Genomic DNA, 15,806 nt, shown 5'->3' on the forward strand with positions numbered 1-15,806 from the left:
GTGAATATGTGTGTGTATATTAAATGAGAATAAATATAAACATGTATATATACATATGTAATGTGTGTGTTTGTGTATATAAACTTTTTTTTAACTCAACTACTTAAAGAAAGAGGAGAAATAAGAGAATAAGACAAACTGAAGAAGAGAGTGAGGTAGGAAAGACAGATGGAGAAAAGGATAACTAATGAAGTTAACATTTATTCATTGAAAGAATATTTATTAAACATCTCTTATATACATTGCACTATACTAGGCACTAGAATACTCAAAGACAAAATATGACCCCTGTCCTCAAAGGACTTTCAATACAGCAAGAGTAGTAAGAAATATAGTCAGATACAAATCAGCATACAAGTGCATAAAAAGGATACAAAAATGGTCCAAGATCAAATGAAGAAACAATTTTCAAGCTGAGGAGATAATCAGGGAAGGCTTCATGGAAGGAGGGAGGCATTAAAGAGTGATACATTATTAATAAAGAAGGGGGTAGATTAAAGGAGAAAAAGACATTTCGGTATTGTGAAATTTGTGTAGAAAAAAAGCAGAAGTGGCAGCAGGGCCAGAATAGTGAATAATCCAGTTCAGCTAGAAGAAAGAGTACACAAAAGGAAGTAGTATAAAATTCAGCTCAAAGGTGGGCTGAAGTCCCAGTTTACAGGCATCATGAAAGTGAAAGATTGGGCTTTAATTCAATAGACCATGAGAACCGTTGAAGATTATTCAGAAATGGAGTGATATACCAACACTAAGATATTAGTTATCAAAACTAAACTGGCAATTTGAGCAAAATGGAATAGATAGAGGATACTTCAATATTCTAGATCAGCTCATGACAGATATGAGCAATTTTCTGTTGTGGTAACAGGTAATAATCAAATAAGAAATATAGAAAAATAAAAGTATCTGTGTTTGAACTTTAATGTTACACATACACACACACACACACACACACACACACACACACACACGTACGTATTATTTTCTTATTTCCATTATCACCTACCCTCGGTAAAGGTACACTTGTTCTTGGTTCACTGGGTGGCTGACATGCCATTGGATAATATCCATCTAAAGAATTACTATATCTTTCTCGCAAAGATGTTTGATAGACAGATGAATGCATCACATCCATTGGAGGTAAAGAATTGCTCCTAATAATGTCATCTCGTTGGTACATTGGTGGACGCCAGATGCGCCGACTGTCATATACAGGAGCATACATTCCAGAAGGTACTGGGGGAACTGGTCCATACGGCTGCGGAGGAGGAGGCTGGTAAGGAGAGGAATTCACTCGATCTCGAGGGGGAAATGTACTGTAATGATCAGCATATGGCACAGAAGCAGGTGGGAGGGAAGATTCTGGAACATTATTGGACCTCACAAAACGAGGAACACAGGGAGCCACACCAGCTGGTACCGTTGGAGGTGGTGGGTAGTATCCTTGAAAATTGGAAAGAAGCACATTTAATGTGGTCTCAGTACTATCCAGGATTTTAATGGTTTAAAAAGCTTTTTAAAACACTGAATTTGCAACTAAACAAAGTTTGCTTTTAATCAAAATGTCAACCTCCAATTTATATTCAATTATACTACTACTGTCAACTGAATCTTTAAAATTTGCTACATTCCTAGAATTTTAGCTCCTCCTCTTAGACAAACCATATTACTTCTAGAGAATTACTTACCATGAATTTTGGTATTTTTCCTACATCCAAATACTTGCTTAATTGGTTAAGTTGAGTGATTGACTAGATGATTAGTTCACAGAAATTATTTTCCTTGAACTACTGTTTTAAGTAGTTACAAAACAATTAAAAGGCTTTTTGGTTTAAAGATAAACAGAATTAAATTTCCCCTTTTAACTTATAAGCTTAATATATTTAAACAAATTTTAAATCAACTAAATATAAAACTTCAAAGTACTTACCTGTCTGTGGGTACTGTGGAACTTCAAAGGATATCTGGGTCCTTGGATCTGGAAAATACTGGATGCTTTCAGAAGGCTGAGGATATACAGGTACTCTAGTTACAAATGAGCTGGATTTTGGAGGCACTGAATTCAGCTCTGTTCCAACAGTAGGGGGCCCAGCTGAGGTAGCTGCTACATTACTTACAGGAGTCTTGGGTGGAGAGCCAATTTTACTGGGGGGAGAGAAAAAGTAGAAAATCAACTCATATTCACAGCTGTTTAGCTATTCTGAAAAGTTATCTTTCCTCTAGACCCCAAATTTCATACTGAAACCATTTGCTAAAAATAGAATAGACACTTCTGAATGAGCAATTTAGCCAATACACATTATAGTTCACTTATATTATCAATGTACAGTCTCACAGTGACATATTCAAAGCTTCTAGTAAGAACAGGAAATCCTACAAACACATTCTGGAATACTCAAAGCACCTTCTGTTAAGGTTAATTAATCCATTGTGGAAGAAACAGTACAAGAATGATAATTAAACAAATTCCTTTCAGAAGCAGAGAGGGGTAATAACTAAAGATTACCATATAGATAATTACTACATCTGGATGAAATGACATCTATTGGGAGGGAGGGAGGGAGGAAGAGGAGAAGGAAGAGAAAGGAGGAAAGACAGAGGGAGGGAGAGAGAAAGGGAGGGAAGAAAGAAGAGAAGAAAAGAGAAAGAGAGACAGAGAAAAAGAGAAAGGAAGAGAGGAAGAAAGAAAAGAAGGGAGGAAGAGAAGGAAAGGGAGAGGAGGAAGAAGGGGAGGAAATTAATGACATAGGAATACAACCTTCCTTATACCAAATGAATTATAGGGTTCTATATCCAATATTACAGTTTCAATGGCAAAAAATACTGAAGCTGGAGTCAGGAAGTCCCGAGTTCAAATCTAGGTTAAGAGACTTACTAGCTGAGTAAGGTGACTCAAATTTCTGTTCCCACAATTGTAAAATAAAGATAATAATAGCATCTCATCATAGGGTAGTTGTAAAGATAAAATTAAATATTTGTAAAATGTTTAGCACACTGCCAAGAACATAATAGGCACTTAAATGTGTGTTCCTTTCCCTTTCCTTCAACAGCTGTTGAAGTTAGGAACAGACTTTTAATAGTTTTGAGTATATAACAAGGAGTATGGGCCGCATTTAAGTTACAGCAGATTGGCCTATCAGATGTTTATTACTTCTATCAGCAGCTGTGTTTGCAGAAATTAGCTTTAAGTATGGGGTGGTACCCACAGGTATAAACTTATGCTTCTTAGATTGCAGTGTGTAGATATTTTAGCATTTTATTTCTTGAAAGTAAATAAAGGCTTCAAGGAATCAAATAAGCATTTATTATGCAGAGCTGTTGTTTAATTTATGAAAACTTTAGAGACCATAATCAAAGTTTTTTTTTTTTTTTAATTCTCCAAGCTGCCCTTCTGCTTGATTTTTTAAAACAAGTGTTACTTATATGTACCATCTAACAAATGGTACAGGGAAAAGTAATTTTAAAAGGTTCAAAAGAATAAATTTAAGTTATTTATAGGTTAGTATTATTCTCCAATTATCATTTCCATTTTGCAAATGAGGAAGTTGTGGCAAAAAAAGGATAAATGACTTGCCCAAGGCAGTTCAACTAATCCTTTAAATCCAAGAGCAACAATCTCTATTCTGCACTATGCTACCACTCACCAAGGACCAACTTCTTCCATGATGCTCTCCTTCCACTCCAATATTCAATAGTGGCCCTTATGCATTGAACTTCTATAGCCTTTATACTACTCTGCCAATCACACAATTTAGATAATATCTTCTATTATTTGCTTTCATTCATGTGCTTCAAATAACCAGGCAGGCTGAGCCAAGAATGAGGATGAACCCAGTTCAAATATGGCCTCAGATACTTACTGATACTTACTATGATCTTAGGCAAGTCACTGTATTTGCCTCAGTTTCCTCAATTTTTGAAAGATAAAGATAATAGCACCTATCTTGGAAAGTTTTTAAAAAACTCAAATAATATTTGTAAAGAGCTTAGCATAGTGCCTAAAATGTAATAAGCATTCAACAAAAGCTGGTTTTCTTCCCTTCCCCTGACTAGGCTGTAGGGTACATGGAAAGCAGAACTTATACCACCTCAGTATGTCCAAATTACCAAGCAGCTAGAACATAAGTAGGTATTAAATATTTGATAATACTTTCTTCTTTAAAATATTAATGCTTTTCTCAATCTTTTTTCTTGTTGTTCACTTGCATTTTGTTTTCTTACTCCTTTACTTTCTTTTTTTGATCTGATTTTTCTTGTGCAGCAAGAAAATTGTATAAATATGCTTATACATATTGGATTTAACATATATTTTAACATGTTTAACATATATTAGATTGCTTGCCATCTAGGAGAAGGGATGGGGGGAAGAGGGAGAAAATCTAAAACACAAGCCTATGCAAGGGTCAATGCTGTCAAATTATCTGTGCATATATTTTGAAAATAAAAGTCTTTAAAAATGAAAAAAAAAAAGAAAAAAAATGAAAAAAAGAAAAAATTAATACTTTAAAGGCTTTTCACACATTTTCAAATATGAACAAAATTATACCTAATTTTTTATTACCAAAATTATGAAGTAATTCTTTGCATGATAGAATACTCTGTACCTTAAGCTTTCACACATCTCACTTTTAGCATCACAAATACACTTAAGTAAGAAAGATTTTAAAGTACTTCAAAGTTTACAGGGTATTTTTTAATATTCATTTACAAATATCCATTTTACAAAGCATGAAACTTGAGGCATATAAAAAGGCTCTAACCAAAGTTTATATAGCAAATCATGATAAGAACTGAAATTAGTGCACAGGACCTTCAGATTTCATATTCTCTTCATTAAACCTCATTATATGTGTGTACTGTGTATTATACATTTTCTAAGACTTAATATTTAGATAAGCTTCTTATAAACTATCTCTTTTATTTTGAATAATATTTGTCCTAATACATGGATTTACAATGTGATTTGATAACACTGATGACAAATATATAAAATACAAGCAATTTAATTTCAAAAAGAATGGGAACCAACCAGAAAACTCGGTTTCCAAATAACCAATAAATATGTAATACGGTGGAAACAGAAGTGGATTCAGATTTCAAAGTCTTGGGTTTCTATTCCAATTCAGTTTCTTCTGATCTTGTGTTATTTTAGATAAGTAACAATTTCTTAATGCCTCAGCTTTCTTCAACAAAATTAAGAATAGCTGAACTAAATAGAATCTAAAGTCCTTTCCATCTCTAAATTTTATGAACCCATGAATGACTTTAGCCTTTGACAAACCATCTTCCTTCCCCTACAACTAAATTCTGTCATCTGAAAAATTAGATGATTTTCTTCTACACCAAGCTCATAGTTATATCTTGATATATGAAACTACTATTACTTTTAGACACCTGAACCATATGTTAGATACACAAGTACTCAATATATATTTACTGATTAATTTTTCCATAAGCTGAAATTTTACTAAGAGAAGCAGAATAAAGTATAGAGTATAAATAGTTTATTGACACATACTACTAATACTACTAATGAACAAGTCATTTAACTTTTCAGTGCCTCAGGCAACTCTTTGAAAGTATAATTTTAAATCAAGCAGTCCCTATGCACTAGGAAATTTCTCAAACTTAAAGCTTCAAAAAGTATTATTATAATGAAATTGAACTTAAGTTCTAATTCAGATTCACATTTCCAAAGGAAAATACTTTTATCAAAAATATAGTTAATTTCTTTTTCCAATATAACAATCATTAAAATTTCATAAAGTTATTAGGTAAACAAAGTACTTTCCTCATTATCATCCTATTCATCAAAGAGGGAAAAAATCCAATCCATCATGTCATAGTTGAAGAAACTAAGGCTCAGAAAGATTATATAGGGTCACTAAATTGTGGGACCAGAAATCTAGACTCCAAGTTTAACTCCTCTTACTAAATCAGAACAATTCTCATAAATGCCCTGAAGCATTCAAAAAAGACTTTTACAGAACAAAAATGAAATATTTTAACTTATGAAATACCTACTTTTCAGTTACAGATTCTGCAGAAGCCCCAGAGATATTCTGACCACTGGAGCCAACCTTCCCTACTTTCTTCACATTCTCCAAAGCTCTTAATGTGGTGTCAGCACCACGGGGGATTAGCTGGGAAACACTATTTTCTGCACTTGAAATCCCATTGGTACTTGGAACAAGTTTCCCAGTTGTTTCAGTACTTCCTATGACAGAAATGACATTTCCAGCTGTAGTTGTGACAGTATTGTTTACGCCAACTTTATTTAGGAGAGGAAATGTTCGTACAGTTGCTGTGATCTTTTTGTTCCTTAAACGATACCTGTTTTAAAAAAAAGAACTATTAACTACATTTCAAAAACAGTCAAAATCAAGAATATTCAGAAATACCAATTAAAACAACCATAGGGACAATATATTACCAAATATGATAAAAGATGAAAAATTTCAATGTTGAAGAAGTTATGAGACAAGCAATGCTGTGAATTGTTCTGTTTAAAAAAATGTATAATGTATGAAAAGTTAATAATGAATTATAATACAAATATCTCATTACGGGGTTTCTATGCTAGGAAGTTAATACAAAACATAGATAGATAGATAGATAGATAGATAGATAGATAGATAGATATGAAAACATTCATATTAGCACTATAATTTTTAAACATGAAAATAAAATTTGTGCCTAATGATTAGCGAACATCTGAACAAAATATGGTATGTATATGATAAAATTTATTCCTTATACCAAAAGGAGCAATAAATATGAAGAATTAAATAAAACATGGAAAGATTTGTAAGATGTGATACAGTAAAGAAAGCAGTGCTAAAAGAATAATATACAAAATGATTACAACAATATAAATCAAAACAACACTCAAAAGCAACAAAATGCAGGTCAAATACAGAAGGAAATTTTGGTAATTTTATATTCCTCTCTTTATGCCCTATTAAGCTGTTAGTTATTACCCATAACATTCCATCGCCTTTTCTCAAACCTTTTCTCAAAAGTATCCCCCACGCTTGGACTATATTCCCACCTCACTTTTACCTAACAGAATTTCTAACTTCATTCCAAATATATATCAGGTCCCAAACTACCTGGTGCCTTTACTAATCTACCACTCTACACCATGTTAGTGTTTTCATCTTCTAGAAAGCAATGGCTGTACTTAGCATTTATTTTGTACATAGTTGGCACTTAGTCAACAATTATTAAGTGCTTCCTATGCCAGGAATTGGGCTAAGTGCTGGGAATACAAGAAAACACAAAAATATAGCTGCATGTAAGGATTCCATATTCAAAAGGGAGAGATAACATGAAAAAATAACATATAAACAAGATATATATTATATAACTGAAAGATAGTTTGAGAGGGAAGGCACTAGGGTGGGTACAGGGGAGTTGGGAGGAGATGGATGAGGAGGAATAGAAAAGTAAAAGTTACAATTTTAACTGAGCTGAGGCTGGAAGGAAACCAGAGAAGATAGATTAAAATAAAAGGGATCTACTGATTCTTGAAATGCTTAGTTCTCACCACATAATGAATTAATGAAGATGAGTATCTTCAGGAAAAGTCATTGTGAAGATAATTATATCCTATCTATCCACATCTGTGAATGAAGATGTAAAGATGAAAAGATTGAGACATTCTATAAAGGACTCACTTGGACATTCCAAATTACATCAACCCATAATCTTAACACTCTATGGCTTTAATACAGAGTGGAGGATGGCAAAAAAAGTATTTGGCAAAACATGGTTCAGAAGGAGAAAATGTTTGTAGAACATACAGAAGCCTCAAACGAAGAATATACAGAAGCCTCAAACAAAGACATCATGAATACTTTCTAAAAGAAAAAAATAATTTTGGACATGATTACCAAATAACTTCACAGAAGAATAAAGTAATATTTTAATACTGGAAATGCCTGGTAAACAATGAGGAAGTTATTTGTGTACTGTCACGCCACTGACATGTTAGAAAAAATAAGAATAGATGTTATGCAACTAACTACAAAAAATGGCTGGATAAAAAGAAGATTCACTGTCTAGACTATCACTATTTCACATGAAGAAGTAAAATTGTAAAATTCATCACAAAAGAGGGGAAGCAAAAGCCACTTCATTTGGCAAATACTTGGATCTCCTTGCTCAGAGAGGAACACAAGCACAGCCTTACAAAATAAACTCATAGTTAAGATCTTACAAAGTAGAAGGCTAGCTAGATGGTACATTGGATAGACAACTAGGCCTGGAATCAGAAAGATTCCTCCTCCTAAGTTCAAATCTGACCTCAGACACTTAACTAGCTATATGATCCTGAGGAAGTCACAACCCTGTCTGCTTCAATTTTGTCATCTTAAAAGGAGCTGACGAAGGAAATAGCCACTCCAATATCTTTGTCATGAAAACCCCAAATGGGATAACACAGAGTCAGACACAACTGAACAACAATGCAGTAAAATGGTAGAGTCTAATGAGCAGTATCACCTTGCAAAAAGTAATAACTAGCAGAATGAAAACAAATTCACAGTAACTGCAGCAAGAGACCCAAATAAGCAAGATCATGCAGGACTCATTAAAAGATGAAACTGGTAGGACACTAAACTGATTTAAAAAAAAAAAAAATGGAAAAGATATATGAAAATTTCTATGACAAACCCTAGGATGCATCAATAATAATACAGCCATCACATCACACGGGTACTCTAATAGGACAGTTTCTGATATGATACATGACAAAATAGAAATAGCACTATAGAAAATAAATAGACATAATCAGAAAAATGTGAGTAGTTTTCTGTGACTTTATGAAAACTCACAACTGGGGGGGAGGAGGGGAAGTGTGAGCTATATACAATGACCAATCATAACATCAGCAAACTGCCTTTTATTCATGCTTCCTCTATCGTGGCAGAGAAGATAAAACTAGAAGAGCATTTTTAGATACGGAAAATGTGTGACTTTTATTTTGTGTAACTACACTTATGTTACAAGAAAGTTTATTTTTGGCGAGGGTGTTTAATGAAATGAGAGAAGACAGTTGGGAGGAAATGGAGGGGTGGTGATACTGATATTAAAAAAAAAAAGAAAGAATGTCAATGAATAATTTTTTTTAAAAAGAATCCCAAAAAACAGGAGAAAAAAGTTCATAAGGAACACAAACAGGACAATGCTGAAACTATACAAAAACTGAAACATTAAAACAATAATAACAAAAATTTAGAGTCTCTCTATATATTAGGAATTTAGGGTTTCATATGCAGTACTTTTCTTTGTATAGAGCAGGGGTCCTTAAACTTTATAAATAGGGGGCCAGTTCATTGGCTCTCAGACTGTTGGAGGGCCGGACTATAGTAAAAACAAAAACTTTGTTTTGTGGGCCTTTAAATAAAGAAACTTCATAGCCCTGGGTGAGGGGGATAAACGTCCTCAGCTGCCACATCTGGCCCGCAGGCAGTAGTTTGAGGACCCCTGGTATAGAGAAACATTCATTTGTAAAGTTCACACAATTAAAAAGGATTTTTTAAAATTAAGAAAATATGCATTATATTTGTAGCAATTACTGAATTCACAAGATACATACAAAAATAGAACACAAGGTAAAACTTCACAAAGTACCAGCAGAAAACTGAAATATTACAGCTCCTATTCAGCATTATACCACACCACCTCCTAGATACCACCAAAGGAAGCAACTTCAAAGACTACTGTTGCAGTAACAATGTCGGGCTATGTATGAAAGGGGATATCCCTGTCTCCCCCCACAACAGTGACTCTAAACACCCCATGAGGCAGAATATAGTTATTCTGCACAGCCACATTACAAAAAAGCATTGCAATTTGGGAAGGAGATTGGGGGACAAAACAGCACAGAGGAAGCAACAAAGAAGCCTCAACATATCCCAATCATGTGAACGTCAAGGATGACAGGGAGGGAGGGGAAGATTCTGGAAAGATGACAGAATAGGGCAGAAAAATAGGCAAGAAAATTACAGATTTCCCCCACAAACAAAATAAAATTACACCTCAGAACAACCATGGACCAGTAAAAAACACAAGTAAGACTCTGGGTAGAACAGCAGTCTTCCACACTGTACACTTCCAGTGTGAAGTGTAAACACCTCCAAATTAGCCCACTGAAATAGCCAGCAGAAAGCCTGGAACTAGCTGGGTTAAAGTGGAGTCTCAGCCCAAACAACAAGAACTTTCACCACCCAAACAGTATAGGGAACTCAGGGTCTGAATCCAGGAAAATTGTGGGAATCTCTGCTGACAAATAATGCCAGGCCCTGCTGTGCTGCTCAGTCAGGGTTTGGGCAATTATAGAGTTCTTAGTTTGAGATTTCAGGCCAGAAAAGAGAAATGAAGTAAAATTAGAAACATCATTCCCTGCTATTCCAGGATTAGAGGTGCTTATAGTATTAATAAATTCTCATAAAAAAGAAAAAGAAAAAAAGAAATGATCAAGCAAAGAAGAACCCAATCATAGATAGTTATGAATAGGGAAGATAGGGTCCATCTTTAGAGGAAGACATTGAAGTAAAAAAAGTCTCTCCTACCCTAAAGAGAAATGTTAAATGGCTACATGTCTAGAATGAATTTATAGCACAACTCAAAAAGACTTTAAGAATCAAATGAGAGAGATTTAAGAAAAATTAAAAAGAAGAGGAACCATCCAAGAAAAACAAGATTATAAAAATAAAGTCATAACTAGAAAAGGAAATCTAGAGTCTTAAAGAAGAAAATGATTCTTTGAAAATTGGAAATGTGGGGCAGTTAGGTGGCACAGTGAATAGAGCACCAGCCCTGAAGTCAGAAGGACCTGAGTTCAATATGATCTCAGACATTTAACACTTCTTAGTTGTGTGACACTGGACAAGTCACTTAACCCCAACTGTCTCAGCAAAAAAAAAAAAAAAAAAAATAATAATAATAATAATTAGAATTGAAGCTATAACCAAGACCAAGAAATGCCAAATATATATATATAAAGAATTGAAAAAAAAATAGAAAAGAAAGTAAAATATTTTATTAAAAAAACAACAGATCTGGAAAATATCAAGAAGTAAAAACATAAGAATAATCAGACTACCTGAAAGCTGTGACCAGAACAAGAACTTTGACAGAAAAATGCAAAAAGTACTTAAAAGAAAATTGTCCTGGAGTGATAGAATGTAAGGGGGAAGTAGAAATAGGACCAAAAAAAAAAAAAAAAAAAATCCATCCATCATCACCTCAAAAAGATCCTATGTGGAAAACACATAGGAACATTAGTGCTAAATTTCAAAACCCCCAAATCAAAGAGTAAGTTTTACAAGAAACAAACATACAAAAATTCAAACACTCTAAAGCAACAATTAGAATTGTACAGGATTTATGAGCAGCTACAATAAAAGACCACAGAACTTGCAATATTATATACTGACAATCACAAGAACTAGGCCTATGGTCAAAAATACTATACCCAGCAAAATTAAGTATAATACAGATTGGGGAGAAAAGCACACTTCCAATGAACTCTCAGATTTTTCAGGATTTTGTCTCAAATAAACCTTAACTTAATAGAAAATTTAATATATAAGAGCCAACATAAAAGATTAATTTCAAGAGATTCAATGAAGACAAAACTGTTTATGTTTTATACATGGAAATGTAAATCCTAAGTTTAAAATTTACATTAATACAAAAGAAATACTGGGGCAGAGCTCAATATGATCTGACTCTGCTATGACCTTTTTTGCAAAAAGGTAAAAATAGTAATTACATTATATAAGGAAGAACCAACACAGGAATTAGATGGGAGAGGAGAGCTGATAGTTCTAGAAATCTACTCATAATGAGAATGGATTAAACAGGGAATAATTTATATATATATATATATATATATATATATATATATATATATATATATATATATACACACACACCAAGAAGGATATAGCACCTTTCAACACCCATAAAGAAATAAGGGAAGGAATAGGATAAGGTGGAATATATGAGGGTGTGTGGATTTACAGCAGTGGAATAGACATATTAATGGGAATGGGATAAAAAGGGAGGAAAAAGATGGGAAAAAATACCAAGAGATTCATGGTAGAGCAGGGTTTAAGTAATAGCAAAACAAAGTTAAGAATTAGAGTAGAAAAGAGGAAATAAGAGATCTACACAAACACAGAAACAATGATCAGGAATAGAATTTATTGGGGGTGGAGGGAAGAAGCAGGAGTAGTAAGCACATGAAGAAGGAAGAAGTGAAAAGTTATAAACAAACTTTAGGGAAACAAAAAACTAAAATTTCAAGAAAGAACTGCAATAGTTTTTAAACATAGTTTCTCAGACGATAAAGCAAGAGTGAGACTTAAAGGGGGAAAAATATTTTTTTTTTTCTATCAGAAAAGTAACTACTAAGCTAAATAATTGATCTGTAAACAGCAAAAAAAGAGAAAAACAATAAAGTGTAATAATCAAAACAGAAATTTTTAAAATCTCTTACACCTATGATACTCCTAAAAATAAAGAACAAAACCAGACCATTAAGAGGGGAAAATATTCATTTCTCTATTCTTCATATACAATATTTTTATTTTCCATCTCCATGGCTTTCCACTAGTTATTCCATATGCTTGGAATATTTTCCTTTCTTAACTTCTGGCCTTCATGATGTAGCTCTTCTACTTTATCCAACTGCTAAAACCTTCACTTCCAGATAATCCAGGATTAACTATTAACTACTTCATTTATTACTGTTCCTTTTAAATCCACACAGACACAAACACACACCTCCCAAATACATATTTAATTAATGTTATCTCAGAGAGAGGAAATTTCATTCTGTGAATTTTTAGCCCTAGTTCCCACAAGAGTAAGTACTTAATAAAGACATGTTAAGTGAAAAATCAAGAGAAAAACTAAATATACTATAGTCTGACTCCTATGTTCCTCTATAGGGGGATCAATGTTTTATGGAAAAACTAAAAATAGGAAGCTGTTCAGAAGAGGAGACAGGATGCAGTAATGAACTAGAGATGTACCCTCATCAAGCCCAGAGAACAACAGAAAATTGACAAGTTATTTCTTTTAGCCTCTTGTAACAAAGATAGCACCATGAAAAATTTTAATCAAGAAAGGTTCCCCCAAAGACCTATCTCAGGAACAAAGTTCCAGGTGAAATAAAGATTAAAGAAAAGCAAATAGTAAGACCAAAACCCTGTAACTTATGAGAAGTGAATCAGGTCAGAGCCTCAATAATCCTACAGGTAATGGCACCAGGAGAAGGACAGAGACTAATACAACCTCCTAGGTAGGATCAAAATAAGATATGTGACCTTTTCATTGGGAACCAGCTCTAGATACTAATCTAATCTCTTAATTACAGCCTAAGAATACGAAAAGAGCTAAATTTAGGAAGAAGGCAGATTGTTTTTCAGCCAGAACTATAGGGAAAATAGAACCAGGACACAGATACCTGACCCATAATTTCAGAAGAGAAAAGGCATTGGTAATACAGGATAGATATATAGGGGGAAAGTGCTAACATAAAAGGAATAGCATTAAATTAAATATAAAATAAGTAAATTGAGAAAGACACAACCCTAACAATCAGAACCTAAAACGTATGTGGATAGCAGCATAGTTGAGAAAACAGAATGTTTTTTCTGCAAACTCTGCAGGAATTATAAACATGCTATCAAACAAAGCAAAAATATCGGGAAAACTAGATTAAATATAATTAATCATTATCAAGAATAAACAAAAATTCACCAAAAAAAGCACTGCACGTAAATTCACAAAAGAAAAGCTAATTAAAAAGTTGGGAAAAAAAAAAGGTTTTCACGTAAGTGCAGATTATAATGTTCCCCTCTCAAAGTTGAATAAAACTGTTATAAAAATGAACAGAAAAATATAGAAATGAAGAGACTATAGAAATTATGTTAAAAGATTAATAGAGTTTTAAATTTTTCTTTAAAAATATCAACAATCACAAACATCTCAAAACATGAATATGGGAAAAACCTGTACAAGGAACTGAACTACAACATTTTGGATTTGTATGACAAAGTTAGACAGGTACTAACAAACTTTTTTTTTATCCTTTCTGCTTCTTCCCCTTCTCCCTCCCACTATGCAACTTTTAAAATACTTTATCAATTTTAATACTAGATGAATGGTAAAATTAAAGATACTTATTTTGCAGCATCACATGATACCTTTACAAAAACAGACTATGCATCTGATTAATAAGAATAATACGAGGTGTAATAAAGCAAAAATTTATGTAACTTTACAGATTATAACCCAAGCTAATATCCATAAATATAAGGAATATAAGCAAAAGGTACAAACCGAAATGGAGACTTAATAATGGCATCTTGAACTATGTATGATTGGATCAAAGAACAAATCATAGAAACAATTAACAACTATGTGAAAGAGAACGATAATGATGAGACAACATACCAAAATTTGGGGGGTGCAGCTAAAGCAGTCCTCAGAGGAAAAATTATATCTCTGAAAACATACATTAACAAAATAGAAAAAGAGAAGATTAATAAACTGAGTATTCAATTTAAAAAACTAGAAAACCAACAAATTAACAAACAAAATAAGCACAAAAGAAACCTTGAAAATTAAAGAGATTAAAAGAAGACAACAGAAATGATAAACAAAATTAAAAGCTTATTCTTTGAAGTGCCAAATTAAACTGATAATCATTTGGCTAACCTTATAAATTAAATTATTAAAATGTTTAAATGAGCAAAGTCAGTTCAAAACAAAGAAGTGAATATACTTGAAACTACTATTCAAAATAATTATGCTAGCAAAATCTAAGAATTTTTTTAAACAAAAATTATCTAAAAAATATGAAATATCCAAATTAAGAAAACATGAAAGAGAAATCCTAAACAATGAAACCTCATAAATCAAAACTGAACAAGTCAACATGAAGCTATAAAAAGAAAAAAAAAATTGGCTAGATGGATTTACAAAAGTAAATTTATCGATAAATTTTAAAGCAATTTATACCTATGTAATGGTATTTCTCAATAATTAAGAAAACACCCTATAAAACAAATATGGCTCTATTACTATATCTGAGCAGAATAAGGCAGAGAGAATTTTAAAGCAATTTTCATAAATTATTATTGATGTGAATTTTTTAAAACACTAGAGATATTATTATAGTAATACATCCAAAAATAATTATGACCAAATTAGAATGGTATTCAAGAATGACTTAGTGTTGGGAAAACAATTAACATAATTCCTAATAAAAATAACTTCCTCAAACTATCTTATTATAACAAATATAAAAAAGAACTCGGTCTACAACACTAATTTATACTAAAAATTCCAAAAATTTTAGGAATAAAAGGCAATTTCCAAATGTAATAAGCAATATATCTCCAAAATAAAAAAATTAAACACTAGTATTATTTGAAATAGATACACACTAGAAGTTTTTGCAGGTATAAAGCAAAGATATTCTTTGTCCTTTCTCTTATTTGACAGTTTCAGAAATGACAGCAAAAGCAATGAGACAAAAGAAAGGAATAAAAGGGGTAAACATCTTCAAAAGGAAACCAAAATATGTGTTAACATACAACACAGTGATTTCCTGAGAAAAATTTAAAATCAGCAAACTGAGACAAACAAAAGTTCCAGTACAGTGGCAGTATGTAAAATAAACTCACAAAAATTATTAGCACTTATATACAGAAATAACAAAAACCAGGAGGAAATATTAATCAATTGACAAGCATTTATTAAGCACCTACTATATGACAGGA

The 15,806-nt window shown here is 32.5% G+C and overlaps 1 protein-coding gene across 10 annotated transcripts in view; it reads right to left on the minus strand.

Moving 5' to 3' along the window:
• Nucleotides 1-15,806, minus strand: part of RC3H2 (ring finger and CCCH-type domains 2) — a 60,383-nt gene that overhangs the window by 11,335 nt on the left and 33,242 nt on the right. For 7 of the 10 annotated variants that reach the window (XM_031954254.1, XM_031954253.1, XM_031954251.1 and 4 more), the window contains exons 10-13: nt 14,476-14,526; nt 6,025-6,333; nt 1,931-2,145; nt 1,007-1,443 (exon numbers count right to left, since the gene is read on the minus strand). In XM_031954254.1, the coding sequence (XP_031810114.1) occupies nt 1,007-1,443; nt 1,931-2,145; nt 6,025-6,333; nt 14,476-14,526 (1,012 nt within the window). The remainder of the gene's footprint in view (nt 1-1,006; nt 1,444-1,930; nt 2,146-6,024; nt 6,334-14,475; nt 14,527-15,806) is intronic. The other 3 variants (XM_031954252.1, XM_003757106.4, XM_023507401.2) reach the window with 1 other exon arrangement.

This window comes from Sarcophilus harrisii, chromosome 2 (genome assembly GCF_902635505.1).
Source record: "Sarcophilus harrisii chromosome 2, mSarHar1.11, whole genome shotgun sequence".
NCBI lineage: Eukaryota > Metazoa > Chordata > Mammalia > Dasyuromorphia > Dasyuridae > Sarcophilus > Sarcophilus harrisii.